Source organism: Sinohyriopsis cumingii, chromosome 6, assembly GCF_028554795.1.
Source record: "Sinohyriopsis cumingii isolate HCF-2022 chromosome 6, ASM2855479v2, whole genome shotgun sequence".
Taxonomy (NCBI): domain Eukaryota; kingdom Metazoa; phylum Mollusca; class Bivalvia; order Unionida; family Unionidae; genus Sinohyriopsis; species Sinohyriopsis cumingii.
In genome coordinates, this window is record NC_142966.1 from 106,807,936 (window position 1) to 106,831,274 (window position 23,339).

General features: G+C 37.9%; 1 protein-coding gene across 5 annotated transcripts in view; it reads left to right on the forward strand.

Annotated features, from left to right (window-relative positions):
* The window catches only part of LOC149797656 (uncharacterized), an 81,123-nt gene that overhangs the window by 32,359 nt on the left and 25,425 nt on the right, over window positions 1–23,339 (forward strand). For 4 of the 5 annotated variants that reach the window (XM_089962564.1, XM_089962565.1, XM_089962567.1 and 1 more), the window contains 6 exons: window positions 10,986–11,198; window positions 11,533–11,772; window positions 12,517–12,756; window positions 15,082–15,294; window positions 16,380–16,592; window positions 17,378–17,617. In XM_089962564.1, coding sequence (XP_089818690.1) covers window positions 10,986–11,198; window positions 11,533–11,772; window positions 12,517–12,756; window positions 15,082–15,294; window positions 16,380–16,592; window positions 17,378–17,617 — 1,359 coding nt within the window. The remainder of the gene's footprint in view (window positions 1–10,985; window positions 11,199–11,532; window positions 11,773–12,516; window positions 12,757–15,081; window positions 15,295–16,379; window positions 16,593–17,377; window positions 17,618–23,339) is intronic. The other variant, XM_089962566.1, reaches the window with a different exon arrangement.

Consider the following 23,339-nt stretch of genomic DNA (forward strand, 5'->3'; position numbering starts at 1 on the left):
AATGATGATATTAGAGTCGCCACGGATTCTTTTTATATTAGTCATTCGAAAATGGACCTTCGTGAGCCATTTATCGAAGAAGACCCCAGCGGTGTAAACTGAGGTTCATGGCGAATAAAACGTTAGCAAATATGTAAATATTCAGAGTCGGCTGACATTAAAAATCCAGATGTGTATTACTTTAATGTCAATTTATCAGACCGTTCATCATCACCGTCAGTAAACAATCCAATCACGAGATATCGAACGGTCTACCTGAATGGTCCGGGTGTCTCATCACATGCGATAGAATAATTTAAAATCTCAGATGTGATTGCATTAACGCCAACTCACCGGCTTGCCAGAGAGATGAGCCACCGTGGTGTCTGCACATGCACGTATTACGGTTTCTTTAGATGGCGAGGTGATGCATGGACACCCAAAAGAATGAGACACAAATAAACCCGAGACTAATTATCTTAAATGAGATTTTTACAGTATCCAAAGATGTTTTAGAAATGTTTCTTGATTGGTTATTACAAAATCTACTGCAATTATGATGCGTGGAGATCATGGACAGCCGGACTGTTTACATGTGAATCTCCACACGAATGGTTGAGCAACTATGCTAGCTACTACGAAGACGTTTTGTGCGACCATCAATCACAAGATGAACAACAATGACAAATGAAATCGTTAATCTGATTACAACCTGACACAATTCAATGTGAAATGCTGCTTACCGTAATTTCAGAGACTCCAGTGTCAGATTTCTAAAACTTAAGGCGCCCTAATGATCTACTAGTTGTATCCAGGAAAAACATCCGTGATTCACTTTTGCGTAAATTATTTGAGTTTCACAAGGAAACATTTCCTGATCAATATGTCCTATCATATTATCGACCAACAGATACATGCAGACAAAATATACTTCTTGATATTCATGGACCAGGCGTCAGACAAAAACTCGTTCTTAATGATATCGTAGAGATTCCAGTACAGCTAGTGTTGTCGGCGTCGGAGACTCAAGTGGCCGTCCTCCACGACAGCAGCCAAACCCATCGTGCTGAACTCTAGGATATGCAATAACAATTCATTCGCCTCAGAGACTAACAATATCAGATACCAATATCCGGATTGTCGATGATCGCATAAAATGGTCTAATTTAGTTTTTTTGGCTGTGTCCAGAGTAACAAAAATGTCTCAGTTACACAGGGGTGTCTACGTGTAGGAGCTCCCAACAGCGTCATAAACAACGACAGCCTCACCAAGAACTATCAACGCAGTGGAGACAAAACTGACAAATTATACGAGAGATGACACAAAAGGATTACTCTAGTTTGATAGCTATGTAGAATTTGTCATGACGCTGAAACAACAAGAAAATAATCACTGCGCCTACTGTTATACAATAATGTTGTGGCAATATTTTTCTAATGATATACCACAATTTACCGTGACAAAATCGATAGTAGTCTCGGCCAAACACGCGACAATATCTCTCGGACGTGTCCTGAATATAGCAGATGTAGAGGAACTTCATTCCTCAGCGCATATTACTCTTGTTTACGCGTGTGTGGAGCCCACCGCTAGCGCCTGCGACGAAGTATCCAATCTGGTGGTAACTAGGTGTTTTCAGGAATTACCTGTAATTGTTCACGAACAAGTCCACGTTGATGGGCTGGTGACTCTAGTCTGGTTAGTGGTGGCTGCGTAGTACATCTTACCAGGCTGGAAATGGTATGTGTTGTTACACTCCACACGGGATCGGTTGTTCAAATTCACCAGGTTCATTTAAATACCTCACTGTTACATTACTACCCGACACTGTTTGTTGTAGCTGATGTGCTGACTTTCGTCGTGGTATATGTCTTTTAGCATTTGCATCGACAGGTTTCATGTTAATTCCACTGCTGACCTAGTTGTTTAACGCAGCCATCCACATGAGTTAGTCTCGCAACCTATTCACAATATATGTCCTGAAAGTGCAGTATTTCTTGGGCATATTGATGTCCAAACGGTCGCTGTGCATGTGTTTGATTAAATCGTTCAGTGATTGACTGATCGCGATGTATCGCGGTTTGTCTACATCTGATTTTAACGTGTTGTTGATGCATCAGCGCAGTTATTTCACAGGGAAATTCTTTGCCAGGATAAACCTTTAGCAATTTTGGCCAGCGCAGGCTTACATGCAACCGGGAACCTCGCGAATAAATTCGTTTAATCGCCACTGCGATTTCAGTTGCTGATTTGGACGATAACGGTTCAGACTCTTTTATCTACTTGCAATATCTCCGGCAGTCAACGCGTATTTGTATGTGCGCCTTTTATGTACGTTGTGTGGCAAAACCAAGATACCTGCCTGATGAACTTCGTTTAGCGGGCTGACATCGAACCATCCATGTTGAATCGGTTTGGAACATGAAAGTTATATTTGCCATATTGCCTGTCGTGACAAACAATCTGCGACTACAACTCAGGTGACACCTGCTGAATAGGCGAGTTTTAATTGCTGATGTACCTCTCCAGTATCCGACTAAATCATGTAGTTGTTGACGTTTATTTGACAGCTTCCAACACTATTTTACCTTTCATCGCCGATCTTATGAACCAATTTAAGAGTGATTCTCGTATGTTTTTATTCTTTGTCGAATTCAGCGTATGAATTAACTTGATATCCGCGATATGTCGTTCTTGTAGATCTGAAATTTTATACGCGACATCATGAACATGGCCCGCTTGATCAATCGCATTTACCGGAAATTCGCCTGGTTTCGGTTGATTTTTTTTCGTGAAGTCTAATATCAAGGTGAGTTCGAGGACCACAATAATTATATCCTGGCAGATATTTTTCCCAGGATACTCAGCCCATGGTGTTCCATGTATTTTACCGAGTGTCTTAGCAATAACGCCACCTTTTTTCAGCCAGAATACTCACAAACTTATATTTGTGTATTCCGCATTTTACGCATTTACTTGTAATTGACGGCGTGTTATTTTTCAACGTGGATGCTCTCAGAAAGTTTGATCAGTGACTGTCTTGCATCTAACACAATATATATTCATGATTATAAATAATAGTATATTTTTACAGTATGAACTTGACTTTTCAACGACAAGGGAGCAAACACTGGTCAGACATCATCCAGTGTTACAAAATTCAATATGAGCTATTACAATTTGTCCATCTGGGTCGGGTAAAACCGAATCGTTGCTCAACCTGATAATGAGTTGCTCAAATCCGACAAACTTTATTTAGTAGCACCATACGTGGATGACCAACAACGCTATAATGTTCTTAAAACGTTTAATGAATCTTCAGCGGCTGAAGACGATGTTTTTGAATTCAACATAAACATCGATGAAGCGCTGACCGTCGAGGACCTTAACGGGGATATCAACAACCTAGTGGTTTACGATGATGTCATGATTGACAAACCAGCAATTCCAGTCAGAATATTTTCACGGGTGAGACATAAAAATACAAATGTCGTTTACGTTACTCACCGGTATAATCAGATTCCCAAAGTGATCAGAGATAACTAATGCTTTAGATATGTTAATGGGGTTGATACAAATATGCTGCGAAATATTAATCAGACATGGTGTCCCGGCGACATGGGCATAGGTAAGTTGAAATATATCTTCTCACATGCTCATAAAACTCAGCATGGATACATCACGATAAGTTTACACGATCCAGCAACACGTTATCGAATTGGTCAAGATAAAAATCACTTATTAAAGAAATATATTTGTTGTATAATGAACCAGGAAAACATGAACGAGATTATCTCTACCCTCTAACAATTACAGGAAGATGGTCTCACGATTCAACTCGATGTTCAAAACATCAATGATTATTTTGAGATGCTACAGCAGCGACGTGAAGAGGGCAGAGTTACACTTGCAGTAGTGTATAGATTCATCAAATTACTCAAACGCGAAATGGAAATGTCATTGGAGGATTTACACGAACAACATGATATAGCTAAATTTCTTTCATAAGCAAGGCCATTGGGAAAATACGATCAGATTTGTCTCGATTATTATGAAGTTTGAGCGGCTATAACATTTCCGCAGAATGAGAAGTATAACCCAAAGAGCAACAAAAACAAAACAAAATTAACGACAGAAAATGTTATTTTGTAATCCTTTTTGTTGTTATTCTTTTAGCATGTTGTGCCGTTATGGTCTGTCACGCACATACATGCTAACAGTCAATTCTTTACCACGTATGTCCAATAAATTACCTTCTTGGTCGGTTAACGCAAATGTATTCGTGAGAGCGATGGAATATGACATCGTAAATAAACCAGATTAACGGGTACCGACACAATCAAATGACCCAACGGGACATTAGGTGGAAAGCTAAACCTGTCATTGTAATGCTTTCCCAGGCGCGTTATAGCTACCGTCGACTGCGTCGCTGATTATGTACCTATTAAACTCGATTTTCAGCGACCAGCGAGAAAACCTCGTATACATTATTGTTGAAGATGATGATTCTTCTGCGATATTTGTGTTTGTTTTATTATGTGCTCGTCGATAAGTTCTTCCAGCGATGCCTTCCACGCACACGTTTGATTATACCGAAAGGATTGTGTGCGATTCATTATGGTATATAATAAGTTATCAATTGAGGTGTTTTAGTGACGAATTCCAGACAGCCAATATGTCGTTGCGCTTAGGGTTTTGTCTTCTTGATCCAATATGAATGTTGCCTCGGCATTTTGATTTAAGACGACTGAGACGGTTACGGAATATCTATCTGTGGAATGATGCCATATATATGTTCCAAATATCCTACATGTAGCGACGCTAAACACGAAGAGCCTGTACGCCTCGGTGACCTCAGCGGTATGTTTGGTGGAGTCATTTTTGTTGTGACTACGTTGCCGATCCAGACACGGAGTTGTATGAACAACACCATCTTTAATTGCTTTGATTTTTTCGGCGCAGTCAACAAGGTGTGAGCGAATAGCAGCGAGCTAAAAATCGACGACTCTTGGACTTCCAAAGAAACTATTTATTGTCCTATTTATGTTTCTACGAAAATTTACAAACTCATTTTCATGATTAGTATATTCAGATCTAAACGTGATCAATCCATCATTGACTGTTATTAACGAGGTTATCATCGAGATGTTGCCGTTGTCCACGTATTTCCTCGTTGCAGCGTCATAGTTTGATGTTGGTTCTATTACATTAGCAATGCTATTTACCCTCATGTTGTAATTGCTAGTCATTGTATCACCGGCTTTAGCAACGTACTTACTGATCTCAGCTCCAATCGTGGTGTTGTTGTTATCCACGTATTTTCTTTTTTTGTTGCCACGCCATCGTCTGATTTTGGTTGTCTCGTATTTATAATTGTATTTCTGCTCATGTTGAGATCGCCATATAGTATGTCTCCAATTCTTCTAATACTTCCAGCAATCTCTCCCATGATTGAAAAAACTGAATCCCTCGATTCTTTAATTTACCGGTTTTAGCAAACATCACTAAGTTATGTTCCGTTGCGTTTGTAACTCGCAGAATGATATCTGTCAACGGGATATTGCTCGTCTTTAACTGTCCTTGCTGATTCTGAAAAAACAAAAACCTCATTTGTGATAACATTGACGAGACGCAAAAGATCAGCAAGTTCATCCCGTGTCGCATATATGAATAAATCGATATCACCCTGCAACTTGCTTTGGCCAATCATCCGTAAATATCTACCATCATAAACTACTGACCTCTCTAAGAGTGCTATTGTGACCTAATGTGACCTGGTCAATAACAGTTTCTCAGCAAAGACAATGACTTTAAAAATCTGAGATCTCTTTTTAAATTCTGGTTAAGTTCTGTACATTATGATAATCGCGCTCGGATTATTTATCTTGAAAATGGTAGTCTCTCTGGGATGAAAAAAATCACCCCATGATTACCCTCTATAACATTTACTTAAAATCCTTTTATATCTCATCTATTAACATTATAACCATCCTCTTCTTTGCAGGAAATATGTGTGAAAGATATTCTGAAATATTCTTTTGATAACTTCTCACTGTATGAGGATCACAACGAATTAACGTTGCCCTTACTGTCAATAATGGTAAATGAATCAAGTATAAACTTTCTCTTAATATTGTAATTAGCGCTGATATCGGCTGCAATTAGCACTGGTATCGGCGCTAGAAACAGAAATATACTACCGGTCGTTGATCGCAAAAGATCAAATCGAACGCCAGTTATTGATTTCTTGGCGTCATTGTAGTGTTTGAGTTGACGTTCAGTCAACGATAATTAATTTGGGCCCTGTACCGCCGCTGATTTCAGAGTCATTTATGCCCCAGAATTCTTCTTTGATGCCGATCGCAGCTTTTAATCTGACCAGGGGTCAGAGTAATATTGGTGTGATGATATGACATCATAACATCATGAATGATCTAATTAACACTGTATATTTTCTACTAGCGCATCAATCACTCTCATTCGTCCACCAACACCTTCAAGCAACATTGTTTTATCTGACAATATAAAAGCGCTTCTTCTATAATCAGTAACAGCAGCAGGTACTAGACTTACTCGAGCTCAGAAATGTATGTCAACGACAGATTGCCTATACAAATCTGGGTGGTCCAGCAAGAAATAGTAGATTTTATATAACGTTGAGAAATCCCGCTGAGATATCTGCAAACCAGAATCAACATTCTGATCACGCCCCATAAATGCCATCAAATAGTTATACGGACATGCAACATGATTATTTTCAAAATACTGCATTACTTCTTCAGATTGTTCTTGATATCTGTTTATCCTCAACGAGACTTCATTAACCCGAAGTGGGTCAAATACCATATGATTTTGTATTTGAGAATAATGTAGTCCGACAACCTGAACACCTACAAATACATGTCGTGGTGCTGAAACTCCCTGTTGTGATGCGATCTGCCATGCAAATGTACCAACAATTGTGCTTGTAATCGTGTCTGTGGTCATCGTCAACCATGACAACGTGGATTTTCCGCCATTGTCCATGAAAGAGAGCAGCTGTTGTTTTTCAACGAGTGATAGTGTCATTGTTGGGATCCAAAACGAAAGTTTTGTCAGCGTCACTTTTCCATGAAGCGCCACCATTTCAGCTGCATCATCTCCTTCGGCGTGCCAAATAGCATCGTCGTCCGTAGCTTTTCGCACTAGCACAACTGTGTGTCTGGCGCCCAAGATAACCTTTCTAACATTTCTGCAGAAAACAAAGAGATGCGACAGTGGTATTGCATAGCTAAATCTCCCCTGAGCAAACAAAATGAGTTTTACGTGCTGCGAATCCCAGATTAAAAATTTGCATTTACAAAATGTAAGATTTCAACATCAATGCTGTCAGCCGCATCAGTAACGTTTTGGGGGCGCCGAGAAGTATAAGGTCCGCCATCAGCGAGATCAACGATATCGTTTGCGAACATCATTGACGTACCAGCGGTCAGTGAATATTCATCGGAATATCTTGTGAGATCCAATATTGTCGTGGCAACATCGACCTTATTGTGACACAGCTCGATGTCTCGGCCGTCGATAATATATCGTGAACAGTTAAATAATGCCACAACTCCGTCAATGTTATCATGGCACACTTCAAAATTCTCAACCACCAATGATATAACGTACACTGTTAAATGATGTCATAATTGCGTTATTAACAAATCCACCTTTTTGATCATCATATGGATTACCATCTACCCAAGCTCAGCCTCTACAATTTATTTTTGTTTTTTAAACGATATAATAATTAACTATATACGATAACAGTTTTTCTTACAATGACTGGTTACTAAAACAAGGCCTTGTATATTTTTTATTCTGACTAAAAAAATCAAATAAAATAGAACATAAAAAACATGATGTGACGCATATAGTTTATGTTATTTTTCGTGGGTCATTCCAACGGTTCCATGTATTTTGTTTACGTCATGTTTTTCGCCCATGTCTTGCGCCCCTTAGATCGGTTGACCCATTGTCGGCTTCATTAAACATCTGAACGTTAAATGCCAAGTGCGAAGAATGACCTCGGCCAGACCGATATTGATCGTTTATATCTACAGTGTTCATTAAGCACATATTCAGTTCCAATAATTATGCCTTACCGCCCACAAGTGATTGGATGAAGAAAGGATCCATAGCTGATAGTGCCCACCTTACTCTTTCTAGAACGTCTTCAGATACCTGGATATGTGGTTTACTTGTCCCTGGAACATGTTGATAGCCGTCGTTAGTTCCGGGTGCTCTTGAAACTTCTCTTTCTTCTACGTATGCTTTGTTTCGGACTGTCCTGTTAATTGCTTTCTACATTCATAACTAATTCTTTCTCTTGGAAGTGAGAACACTTAAAACTTGCAGGCTCTGAATCCCGTTTCAAATATAGCCGGTGCACTTATTTGATTTCGATCTTCTACACGTCTAAGATGTCGCGTAAGATTAACGATGTCTCTGCGCGATTATCTTCTTCCTTATCATGTTTCTACTCGTTAGTCAAACGTTTTGTTTAAATGTAACACTAATTCTGTGAGTTCGTTCACTTTTCTTGTCAACTGCTGTGCGTCTTTAATTCCTCACTGGATTATTTTAAAGTTCGTCAGTTGTATACTCGAATCGACCGAATCTACCGCCCAGACATCTCAGGTCAGAACGGATATCGTCCATGATCTGTGTAAAATTAGCTCATCTTTGCGGGGTTTCAGAGCGAAATGCATGTCCTGGTTCTCTTGCTGCATTTGGATTGGAAAATATGTGGGATTGTTACTCTCTGAACCTGCAGGTATTTACACCGGATTAGCTATGTCCCTGATACCTCCTGATTGATTTCAATTGAGCTATGCATTCATGCCTGAATCAATTCCAGTCCGTATTTCCATGTTTATATGTGTACTGGTGGCCGGTTCTCTAGGTCCTGCATTGAAATTTGGATAGCTTCTTCGTGGCCGCCCCTGCCTGCAGCCCAGGTCCTGGGGTTAATTAGGTTCTATGTGAAACCAGTTAAAAACAACTAGGAGACTGATCGCTAAAAGATATCTTGCCAATCTTGACAATCATAAGCACATACAACACCGATTTGTGCCTTCACAAGCTGTGTAAAGAAGCCTGTTCTGACCGTCCAAAGCCTCATATCCACTCCTATGCGTAATGTATGGCCGGCACTATATTTCTGAGTGAACTGGCATGACCTATGTACATGTACGCGTTCAAAGTGTCCAATGTTTTTCAAGATACAAGGTTCAACACACCTTTAAAAAAGTTACAAATACCATAATGTACGGAAATTCACGATAAACATACGCTGGTCAGCGCGCCTGCAAAGTTTCAAACTTTATAATTCCAGAGAAAGAGAAACTGCATTAAAACATCTCGAGATCCTCAGAGTGTATACTCACAGATCACGAAGAGGATGTCCCCAAACGCATCAATAATATTAAGATAGGACTTAGCAGGTTTAATTTGCTATCTGACTGGATTCACGTGTTGGATTATTAGAATAACAGCATGATTGCTAGAGCATAGAGTCGAATGCTTTGGTGTGAAAGGAACTATACATGAGGGATCAAAATAGTTACACTCCATGAATGCAATAGAGTACACCATAAAAAAAACTTGTCCAACAAGTCTCTTATACTGCGCATGTGACCATCTTCTGTGATTAACTTTCTATAATATTTAGTGATATATATGGAAAAGATTAGTTCTTCAATGTGAAACCGCAGACTTGTAGCATTGTGTCCCACTCAGTCAAATTATCATAAGGCCGACCAGTCCAAACACTAACCTCGTAATGCTGAGTCCCATTTTATGTCTTTGGTATGACTCGGCCGCGGTTCAAACCCGCGACCTCCCACGTCCGAGGCTGACCCCTCTAACCACTTAGGCTACCGGAGCGGTGCAGGACTTAATGATGACGATAATGAAAATGATGATCAATGTAGTGACAACTATAAAAAAAACATTGTTCCTCTACGTGATACGAGATGTATATCTTCATGATAATTTTTTTTTTTAACTGATGATGCTATATCTGAATAAATATTAGTTAAAATTTATTAATAGGAATTTTAATGTTATTTTAATGAAATTACCGTAGAGTTATGAAGACAACATGGTATTCGGTCATCTGTATAGCTTGGGGTGTTTTCTTCCAAAGAGGTCAAAAGTTACATTTCGGTATAATTCATTAAATGCTGTTTATCTCGAGATATTTTGATACCTTGTTCCAAACTAACCCATCAGTGTTCCCCTAAGAATGACTGTCACACATACACACATGATCGATCGATCCAAATGGTAGTATATTTATTATGGCATAAAGATCCCCTCGGATAAATTTCAATCAGATTTGTGATACGTCATTAAAATGGCATTATATTAGATATGTACCGGTGATTGTTGTTGTTGTTGTTGTAGGGTTTAACGCCATTTTTCAGCACACGATAGGCCATACATGGCGGCCAGTATTAATGGTGGAGGAACGAAACCGGGAAAACCCCGGAAAGAACCACCGACCCACGAGAAGCTACTGGCAAGCTTTCTCACATACCCACATTGGCCGAATCCGAGACTCGAACCCACGCAAACAGAGGTGAGATGGCAGTGATCCGTAACGGTGAGCGCTTTAGACCACTCGGCCACTCGGGGCCCCTGTACCGGTGATAAAGACTATGAAGGAACAAGCTCATTATAAACTTGTACCAACTGGTACAAAATGTTCATACTGTTAAGAACCTGCAGCTAAGTGAGTAAATAGATAGCATTTGACATTTTAGGAGTAACCACAAATAGTCCAGTGAATAACAGGCGTAGGTCAAACATTAGTTACAAAACACAGGTCGCTGGTTGGAACCCGTGTTGCACCATACTTGCTTGATTAGTCATGTAACATAGACTATTGGATACATGTATTGATTTAAAGATTTAATTGATTTGTAGTCCATACACACATTACAATTAGCGAAAATATTGAACTCGTTTTACTTAGTGTTTCAGAACAGCTAAAGAGCGAGTACGAATGTCTCTTGTCCATATTGCATGATCTTCATCAAGAAACACATGATCTTTCCGAAGGGAAGTCTCGCAATGTCGCGTCCTCTCTTTTGGATCAAAAGGCATCGTCGATTGATAAAGAGAGCTCCGCAGATGACATGTTTAAAAAAGCAAGGGAAATTTCCAATATTCAAATGCAATGGAAAAGGTAGTTCAACATTTTCTTACGTTAGTTTTTAATTATGCAAATAACAGGTATTGATATGCGTAAACAATATAAATATTGGATGGGTGTAATAATTAAACGCTTATTCAAATGGAGCCTTGAGCCTAACATTGTGTACTAAGTCCGTGGTGGTTCGTTCGAATCCAAATGGTGTAGATACGGCTCATTTTAGTCGTTATTTTTAAAACTAGTGTCAATATCAATAATTGCAACAACAATAAACAGAAACAGCAAGAACAAAAGCAACCATTTTTGTCACAATACCGTTCGAGTTCGAGTCGAAATTGGGATTGTACTAAGCAAATCTTATTTCCAGAGAAGCAGAGTATGCAGCTCAACTTTTAGAGGAGTTGAACAAACTTTTCACTTGTGGTGGTAAACATGAACCCGAGTTGGTTCTAAGACACCCATCAACACAAACAGCAAGTAGTAATAGCAAAGACATAATGAAAGATAAGAAACAAAAGACACTGCATGAAGAACCGCCAAGCTCAAGACACGTCGAGCAGCTACAGAAATGCTTTGCAAATGCATCAAATATATTGAAGAAAAATATGTAAGTATAACTTCTGTTCGACATGTTTCATCAGCGAGAATAATGTTATCATTTTAGGGTGGAAAGGTGGAAGGTCGAGATTTGGCATCATGAACAAATTACTATTGCTAGCTCATCTGAGATAGCTGTCATAAATTACAAGCTGTTATCCTCTGTCATTGAAAACACCCGATTAAATGTGACTGTCTCTCTTATCAATCATACAGAACTGTGATATATATATATATATATATATATATATATATATATATATATATATATATATCGGTTGTCCAGATAACCTTAATGTGGTCTAGAAGTCGATCTGTGAGTTAAATGAATGGGACACTCGTACCCTGTACTGCATATGCATAGCATCTAAGTAACTAGTTAAGCTTTAAGGGCGTTTGATATGCTTAAAATCAGTAAAGAGAACAATAATACTTAAAAGTATTATTATGGGTGGTATAGTGGTCAATCAAGAGTAGTCCTCGGGGGAACTTGTATCTACTTCATGTTTACGCACGGCAGGAATAAATATCTTATGAAGCCAGTCAGTAAATAAATCACTGTTCATCAACCTTTTTTTGGAACTTAGGTCAAACTTTAGCTCTAACGACAGCGGTCGTTAGTTCGAGCCATTACAGCAAGAATCATTATGTGTATATCCCTTTTCAATACTATCAACAATGACAATCCACAACAATGAGAACCATCTCTGTATACTCACAGAGCTGCATGAACAAAGGTATATATTATTTATAGGGAAGCAGAGCATGCAGGTCAACTTCTAGAGGAGTTCAACAGACTTTGTCTTGAGAGTGTTCAACTGGAAAACGAACCCGTCGGAAGTGAACAACCGGAACAAGAGTCGAGTGCTTTGTGCAAAAACAGAATAAAAGATCAGAAAAGCGACGAAAAAAATAAGAAAACGCACGTTTCAATACATTTTGAGCAAATAAAGAGAAATCTCGCAAGTGCATCAACTATGTTGAAGAAACAGATGTAAGTAGAACTGACATTCATAGCCAAAAAGGACACATTAGCTTATCGTATTAGAGTGTGAAGGCTGAAAATGAAAATTGTTCATCATAATATAATATTGCTATATATTCCCAGAGAGCTGTCATATAATATCCATGTTCATCATCTCTCCTTGGGAATGCAATGTTAAATTACTTTGTTATCCTCCTCAAACAATCTGACCCATAACATAATATAAATATACACACAACAAAACAAATGGACATAGATAGAAGACAATTTAAGTACACTCCTATTTCAAATTGATAATGCTGGCCAAGTCAAAAGGAGGTAAACGAAATGACTTGTTATGTCCTTGTCATTCTTGTTATTCATCCTCGTTATACAATTATTAGAAATATTACATCTCTGTATATTTAGTTCACCTTTTATCACGACGAAAATAAAATTAATTTCGGAAAATTATGTACGGACACACATGCATACGCATGAGAGAGATTGCTAAAAAAATTCTTTAGCTCATAGTCAGTATCTAGACTGAGCATTAGCTTACACTGAACTGCTGACAGAGACAATCAATGTTAGTATTACTGGATTTGATAAACAAACGAAGCTTGTCAGTACCTTTTTTTGCCCGTTTACTAAATCAGTAGTTCCGTCATCTAATGAAGTATACAACTTAAAACACTATTTCCCCTTACTACTTAAAGCGATATGTCAATTACTAAATTTCTCATAAGGTTCACTGTATCTATATTATTTTTTCGCAGTTATGAGCGGCAATGATTCAAGAGATTCCTTTTATATATATATATATATATATATATATATATATATATATATATATATATATATATATATATGTGTGTGTGTGTGTGTGTGTGTGTGTGTGTGTGTGTGTGTGTGCACATACCCAGGCAGATATAAAGCGCAGGGAACGTACATTTAATGGATCAAAAATAATTTTATACAGGCGTAAACATTTCAAATACTTACAGAAAAACTTACTGAAGAAAGTATAAACGTATAGAATATTGAATAAAAGTTATAGGTTTTATTCCTGAAATATGACTATCATTATTTTTGTAGAAGACGTTCGTTATATGAATGTACATCGTCTTAGTTATCGTTATTCAATATTTGGCGATACATTTACAAGAACATCAGAAGACACGTTTTACGTTCGATAGATCCATTATTCTGTTTCTGTTCATCTCTGACAAGGTAACAGTTTATTATGAATGGAAATTCAGATTTCACATTGCGATGAAAACCGAGTATAATCAATTTCCGCAGTGACGCTACAAGACACAAGCAGCAATCAAGATAGTTACACTCAGCAGTATTATATCCTAAAATGACATGAGCAAGAGAGAAAACCGATACGGTTACTCCTTTTTTTGTCCCTGTCAATTAATTTTAAATATTTATAACCTAATCCGGGTCCTATGAAAACCATACAGCCTTTATTCATATTTGAAAATCAGGTAATGTTGAGACTTATTTACACAATTTTTGGACAGCTCTTATATCAAGTTTTATGCACTAAACTTTTTCATGAATGTTCACGAGTCTCTTCGACATGTTTCATCTGTATGTTATCTACCACCAATACAAATTTTTAAAAGTACTGGATTCAAATTTGTTGCAGTTTTTACTTTTAATACATAGTAGGAAAGTTACAACATATTATTCTGCCTAGATGGATTAAAATAATTTTAGGTGCCTTCTTCGTCTAAATAATATGTATATTGATCTGCCAACTTAAGTGACTATTGTTGTTTATTTTAGAAATAATTGTACGTTTCTTCCTATTTGCTTTCGGGAAACATGACTAGTTTTTTCAATGATTCTGTTTCTTTAGTTTGTTACGTTTCCTGTTAAAAATTATATACCTTTAGTTTTTAAACTTCATTTAATTGATAAATTGCTAACAATATACATAATGATTACAGGAGTAGAAACAGCCATACGATCGAATAAATAAATGTATGATTCATACGACAAATATAAAAACATAATTTAAATTAATAGAGCGGAGTGTGTTGTCGATGACGGTATTAAGGCAATACAGCAGACCAAAATGTATGTGTATATAAAACCCCAAGCTCAATAAACAGAAATAAATAAAACAATGCGATTCTTCCTAGATGACTTTCCTAGAAATGGCATAAATCCACTAGAAGCTTTTCCCGGATATAACATAACACATTTTTAAACCGACTGCGTCAATAGACGTCATCAAGACAGAGGTGAATGAAATTCAAAACGATGAGGAACTACTTCCATATACACTAAGCAGAAAAATACTTCTCATGAAAATAGTCCAATGCTTTTTTAATTTAGAGATATGGAAAGCACAGTACAAGAGAGGAATTACCTTATGTCAATGCTGGAACTTCTTCTCCAACATGTACAAGAACTAAATGAGGGCAAGACTGAAGGTGACATAACGTCTTCTTTGGATCAAATCGAATCATCCATTGACCAGGGGAGCACAGTACATCTTGGTCTTACATATGTCAGAGAAATTTCAGCATTTCACAGGAAATGGAAGAGGTGCGTAATCACATTTTTGATTAATTTCCTTAAAAGGATATAAATAAATGAAACACTTAAGCATGATCACAGCTGTTTGTCGTAATATTCTTGTAACTGCTGACTGGCATGAAGAAGACAATGGTAGTATTTAGCACTTCGACTTAAAAAAGCCATGAACTTCCTTTGTAAATTATACCAAAATACCATGCTCATCACACCACTTTAAAACGTCAGTTTAACTGCAAGCTTGTATCATAAAAATCTATAACGGTTGAATTTCCAACGGTTGTGATTTCTCATTGGTAAGTTAAAATCATATTTGACTCTGTTGATCCCCAATGATAACTCATTGTTTATAATGAAATTTCTAGACACCGAAGGCTCAGTCATTGAGCATGATATTATCACCAATTAGTCTATAATAAACTTTTGTATTGGTACACCATGAACCAATCACTTAAGTATGCATGCGGCGATTAAACTTTAGATGATCAACCACGCTACCTATTTCATTTCATACTCTAGCTTTTCATACAGTTTGCCCAAGAAAAGACAAAGTAATGTCGACCACAGAGAAGAAAGATAATGCACATTTAAATATTAGATAGATCGATTTGACAGATAACAATATGAACTTCAAACGTCTCTCCTAAAGCCTGCTATGTATATCATAGTATGATTTCCATATTTTTTTGTATGCACTTGTCGCTACAGTACGTAGGTTTGACAAAGTTATAAAATGCTCTCATTTCTGATAGTTACCGTTAAGTGAACATCAAATTATGAATAAGAAAATAATTATCCCGCTGCTAGTAATCATGTGTCACGACCAACAGTCGCAAATGTATTTGCAAAAAGATGTTAAAATCCAGAATGTATCATCTCCTGTATTGCAGCATTAATCGCTCTTCGCATTATGAAATAAGATTTGCTATAAATGGTGTTGTCAACTCGCAGATGAAAATTTATATCTCCCGCACCTTGCTTGCTTGATTAGTCATTTAGAGGAGACAATTGGCTACATACATTGATTTAACGATACAAATGACATGTTATGCATACATTTATTATATTAGTGAATATTTGTTTTTCATTTTGCACAGTGCTTCAGAAAAGCTAAAGAGAGAATGGGAATATCTTTTGTCAATTTTGGATGCTTTACATCACGACACACAACATATTTCTGAAGGGAAGTCTCACAATGTTAAGCCCTCTGTTTTGGATCAATTGACATCATCGATTGATAAAGAGAGCTCCGCAAATCAGATGTTGAAAAAAGCAAGAGAAATTTCAAGTATTCAAATGGAATGGGAAAGGTATTTAAATATTTTCTTATGTTGTTTTAATATTTTCTCTATACATATTACATTTAATGATATACGTTCAGAAAATACCAACTGACATAAATATTTACTCCTATTAACCTCTATAGGTATTGTTTTATTGGCAAGAAACGGTCTTGCCATGTAAGTATTTCGTGTTCGATGACATTCGCTAGATCACAATTTATCTGAACTGAATCGAAAACTTTGATGACTTGGATATTGACAAAGTGTAATTCGAAATTTTAATGGGAAAACAAGCTGCCATAGCTTTATCCCATTTTACTGGCACATGTCTACGTATAATAATCTGTTTATTTCGAGGCGACGTGTTTCTAACACTACGCTGCGGAAATAATACAATTAATTCTGCTTGCTTACGCATAATAGAACATGTCATTGAAATAAATATTTTCCTAAATTAATATACTGTGGAGGAACACGTTCATATGGTAGACGTGGAAAATCTAGCATAAAACGCAAAGACTGCAGAACCTGGAGCCACGTAAACAATGCACACATTGTGATCTGTTAGGTGCAACTATTCCAAAAACCTTGTCAGTTATAGATATGGTCATACATTATGTACGAAATTGGTGGTGGTCTGTTTGAGTCCAAATGGCATAGATGTGACTCATTTCTAACCGTTACTTGAAATCTAGTTCCAAGATTAATAATCACAGCAACAATAAAACAGCTGCAGCAGAAACAATAACGACCAATTATTGTCGCAATTGGAAATGAAAAAGATATTATTCTAAAGCAAATAATATTTCTAGGGAAGCAGAGTATGCAACTCAACTTCTAGAGGGGCTGAGTAAACATTCCACTGACGACAGTAAGCAGGACACCGAGATTGTTCTAAGGCAGCCACCAACACCAATGACGAGTGATAGTAGCAAAGACACAAAGTTGAATAAGACAGCAAGCACAAGGAATGAGGAACCACCAAGTTCCAGACACCTCCAGCAGCTACAGAAAAGCTTTCAACGTGCATCAATTATATTGCAGAAACATATGTAAGTAAAACTTCCTTTCTATTGTCTAATCAGAGAAAACAATATTATCATATTAGAGTAGAGATTACATATCATACAAACAATATATATGCTAGCTCAGCTACGAACGTTGTCATCAATTACAAAGTTTTATCCTGTCTCCTTAAGGACACGCGGTTAAAGGAGTTCTGCCTTTTATCAATCATATGCTGAATTGTACGATGACGTGGTACTGCTACATTAGGTCGTTATGTGAAGGCAAGTATATTTACATGCATCTGGATTAAATGGATCATATGCTGAATTGTAGCATGACGTGGTACTGCTACATTAGGTCGTTATATGAAGGCAAGTATATTTGCATGCATCTGGATTAAATGGATCATATGCTGAATTGTAGCATGACGTGGTACTGCTACATTAGGTCGTTATGTGAAGGCAAGTATATTTACATGCATCTGGATTAAATGGATCATATGCTGAATTGTAGTAGGACATGGTACTGCTACATTAGGTCGTTATGTGAAGGCAAGTATATTTGCATGCATCTGGATTCAATGGATCATATGCTGCATTATAGCATGACGTGGTACTGCTACATTAGGTCGTTATATGAAGGCAAGTATATTTGCATGCATCTGGATTCAATGGATCATATGCTGAATTGTAGCATGACGTGGTACTGCTACATTAGGTCGTTATATGAAGGCAAGTATATTTGCATACATCTGGATTAAATGGATCGTATGCTGAATTGTAGCAGGACGTGGTACTGCTACATTATCCTTCTACATCTAAATCTGGTCTAAAGGTCGTTATGTGAAGGAAAGTATATTTACATGCATCTGGATTAAATGGATCTGACACTCATTCTTCGTACTGTCTACGTATAACAGTGAGGTAAATATTAATGTTTTGAGAGTGCTTGGCATGCCTAAGATCAGAAAAATGAACGACAATGATTAAAAGTATTATTTGGACACTTTAAATAATACTAACCTTCATGACCAGCGTGTAATGCAAAATTGAAAAAACACTTAGTTGCATGCCGTGACTAAAGCATGTCCGAGTATCTAAATTTAAACACACACACACACACACACACACACACACACACACACACAATTTGTTCATTTAGATTAAAGCACGAATGACAAACTTAAGGTTAAACACACAAAGCTTTTCCTTTTTTATGAATAGTTGGCATGTTTTTTTTTCTTGTTTGATACACTGTACTTGTTCATGTATACCTTGTTGATTAGCTTATCGAGGGTTCCTTTTGAATATGCCTTATCCCTATCCTATTTAATTATTTAAGCTATATCTTCAAAGTCAGTAACTTCAGAAAGTTAACAAAGGAAGTATCTTTGCTGTACTCTAACAAAATCTGTCTCATTATAATCGTGGCGTTTCACAACACCCACTTATAGCAGCAGGGGGGGGGGGGGGCGAATCCGACATTTTGTCCAATCGTTATTTTGCTTAATTATTACTTCTGCACTCAGCGGATCCGGTGTAGTCAGCGCTGGTAAAAAAAAACGACGTCGGTCCATCTTACACGACGGTGACGTCATTTGGTTTAATATACGTTCTGTACTCAGCGATCCCAGTTTTGTCAGCGTCCGGTAAACACAGCGACGACCGCGTCGATGTCATTTCCCCCCCTGCTGCTTACAATGATCTTACAAATAGAGTAACCACTAACTCCTCCTCTTGTAGATCAATTAGGTTATTTGACTGATCGGTAAGTCTAAAATTAATTCTCGTTAAAAACCGATTATGGCATCGCATATAGACCGGATTAATTGGGCTCTCAACGATTAAGAATCCGGGAGGGGCTGTTGGCGAAAATGAATAAAGGATATACCCCTGTTGAGCTTGATTTGATTGCTTGGTATCTACCTGGTAACTCCCTTCGATAACATCGCACACTAGATTGATTGCTATCACCGATGCGATATTTACGTTGTATGGAGCAATATGCCTACCACCATCTCCGTTATCGTGTTTGAGGATAATTAATGGACCGAGAAAATCATTAAGAGACTTTCTTAGTTCTGGCGCGTTGTATCCTGGAAACTTGAAATCGGGTAAATCGGCTTCTGTGATATTATACTCGGTTAGGAATTTTTGTTTATTATCATCGTTGTTAGCAGATGTTGTCTTAACGATTCGTTCATTGATATATTCCATGTCTGATATAAGTTGATTTAACACCTCAACGTGTTTTCGTGCTTTTGTTTTCCGTAGCTGTTCTAGTTGTAATTGGTAATTACGATTAATCTCGGCAAACGCACCAGTGATATCATTTAAACGAACTGTGACCCTGGCGGACGATTCAGGAGTTTGCTTATACGGAAAAAACCATTGCATGGTATTCCTGTCTTGAAATATAAACCCGCTAGGTAATAACGTGTTTCTTATAATAGACAATTCATCTTGATAACTGGGATTAATCTCATGATACGATTGCACATTTGTGTGCAAATACGCGGGGATTTCATTAGGTGGATTCTCGGGCCAACCTAGTATGGTTCTTATTGAACTGTTATAAATATCAACCATATACCCCGGTGTGCTTATTTCAATCGTCGACGATAACGTCGGTTCATGAACCGTAATATCGATTTTTGATTCTTTTCCTGTGATCGATTTTATCCTGCGTTGAAATTCTTTATTGATTTGTTCTACTTGGTATGACCCAGTTGGTATTGTAACCTCATTCCAGTCTGGGGTCCCATCGGGTTTATTTGTCCATGCAAAAACCAGCGAGTTATTAGGTTGTTGTCCGTTAAATGCTTCCGCTCGGATATTAGGCCAACTGTGATATATTCGCAATTTTGCCAGCGCTATTTCCTTCACTGGAACCGGTGATGGGAAGTTTACACTGAATTCTGGCTTCGTTGATGTTATCGATATCATGTTTGTTTGTATCGGAGTTGTGTTCTCCGCGATCCGTTGAAGCAGTTCGAGTGACATTATTGTTATTACTAAAGTTATTTTCAATTTCTAATTTCAACATCGCGGAGTTATACAACTGGACCATCGTGGAGAATTCATCATCGGATATAAACGAATTATCTATCGCCAACGAGATCAACCCGGATAATTTCGAGTACGCGTCGGATATTATTTGGTGGCGAACTGTATACTCGCTGAGTTTTTTCTGAGCACACGATGATATCTTTCTAGTGATTGCGTTGGCGACTCCAGCAATTGTTGTCGCCGCGGAGATAGCGATTGGAACAGCGATCGGGGCTATCATGGTTACCGTGGATAAAATAACACCGGTACCGGCTACTATACCTGACACCGAGTACACGACCGCGTCGATGGTGGTTATTTTTCGACGGTATTTTTTTATTTTTATACGGTATTGTTCGGAAAGCGTTTTTAAGCTCGCGGAGAATTCTTTTACGGTATTGAATCGATATTGATGTGACGTCGGTGATACCTCTGATTCAATTACCTTGGTGGTCATTTTTATTTTAAAAGAGCTAGTGTTTTTAATTACTTAGATCCGCTACAAATTCCACATACCATGTAATGTTTGCCCTAAATAGACTGCTATCAACGGCTTTAATTATAAACCGTTCGGTTGCATTCTTGTCAATGATTGTTGATATTGTATTGTTAAACCCAGATGAACTCGACGATGATATATTAAACTGCATCGCTGAAATCAATGTCAATCGATAAATGCCCTTAACAATTGCGGTGATATTTACTGTATCATTCGTAGGAGTCCAATCGAATGATTCATGCTGAATCGTGTATACTGTGTTGATGGTGTTTTTATGAGGGATTTTTATTTTTGTCATTTCCGGTAGTCTGTTTTTAATCGCTGCAACATCAGTTTTGATTACTCCTATTTCATATAAATTCATGTTCATACTCCTTCTGTTCGTTGCAACATCAGTTTTGATTGTTCCTATTTCCTGTGTATGCGCGTCTACATTCTTTTTGTTCGCTGCAGCATCAGTTTTGATTATTCCTATTTCCTGTGTATGCGCGTTTACATTCTTTTTGTTCGCTGCAACATCAGTTTTGATTACTCCTATTTCATATAAATTCATGTTCATACTCCTTCTGTTCGTTGCAACATCAGTTTTGATTGTTCCTATTTCCTGTGTATGCGCGTCTACATTCTTTTTGTTCGCTGCAACATCAGTTTTGATTATTCCTATTTCCTGTGTATGCGCGTCTACACTCTTTTTGTTCGCTGCAACATCAGTTTTGATTATTCCTATTTCCTGGGTATGCGCGTCTACATTATTTATGTTCGCTGCAACATCAGTTTTGATTGTTTCTATTATCCGTTTATGCGCGTCTATATTACTTATGTTCGTTGCAACATTAGAGCTGATTTTTTCTATTATCAGTTTATGCGCGTCTACATTATTTATGATCGTTGCAACATCAGTTTTGATTGTTCCTATTTCCTGTCCATACGCAGTGATATCATTTATAGTTATTGTAATTTCATCCGGTCTGGTATTTTTTTTACCAAAGAATTTATCAATGGTGTTATCAGCCCTGTTAAAATTTTTTCGTAACGTGTAAAATTGGCCCGACAGCGTTGTAAACTCCGAAATAGTATTTTTTATCTCTACAAGATTCGGTTCGGTTACCGTCGGGGTTCCAAAAAAACTAGCAGTAGTGAGTTGTATACCGGTGACAGACTTTTGTATCCCCTCGAACTGATTTGCTTGCGCGTTAAATTTATCATACAAATTTTTTAACGAATCCGACATGGATATATAATTGTTGCCAAGTGTACTTATTTTTCCATTTATCGTCAAGATGGATTCACCTGATTTAAGTCGTCCGTCATCGGTATACAACGCGATGGTGTTCTCGGCGGCATCATTATTTCGTGTTAAAACGTCATTCAGCGACACATTACTGGATTTCAGTTTACCCTGGCGGTCTTGAAATACAACTATTTCGCCCGGGTCAACACTGGTTAAATTTAACGTATCAGCGATTTCATCCTTGATTAGTTTTTTTATGTCATCGGTGGCGAGCGTTTCCGTGGGTTTTTTCAGCGCCGAAACCGGTCGTCCCCAAATATCAATCATTATTATTGTAAAAAAAAACAGTGTTTTTAATTAACCCGCCGGGCCTCTACGACCCCACTAGTGTATTCGTTTACAACCACATGAGGTGGTTTCCGCGATGATGAAATCGCCGCGAGTACGTTCAATACCTCACGGCCGCATATCGGTGGGTCACTTAATTGTTGTGTTGGCAGCGTGGAATAAAAAACCGGGGCTGAACACGCCCGGATATACCGCATGAACTCGTTTGGCGGGGCTAACCCGTATGAATCAAAATAGACGATCGCACGCGGATCAATTGCGTATGCAACCCAATGAGTTCCCGCTCCGGAGGATTTATCGAGGTTAATTATACCGGTTTCAATATTCCTTGGTTGCGTCGGTAATTGATCCCTCATAAAAACACCTCTGAAGTTTTTTATCGCTAACGCGTTTGCGGCATCTATTAAATCAAAATTAGACATAGGAGTTAATAAACGGTTCCCGGTAGTCTTAGACCCTTCCCTGAGTACCATGAATACGGGGTTCCCGGTAGTCTTAGACCCTTTCCTGCTACGGGTCGTTTTTTTTTATAGCCTTTCCCGGTTGCCTTCTTCAATGCCATTCCCGCCGCGGTACCAACGGCTCCTAACGCCGCCGCCTTCGCCACTGCTGGGGCCGCCGCGGCAAGCAACGCTGGAATC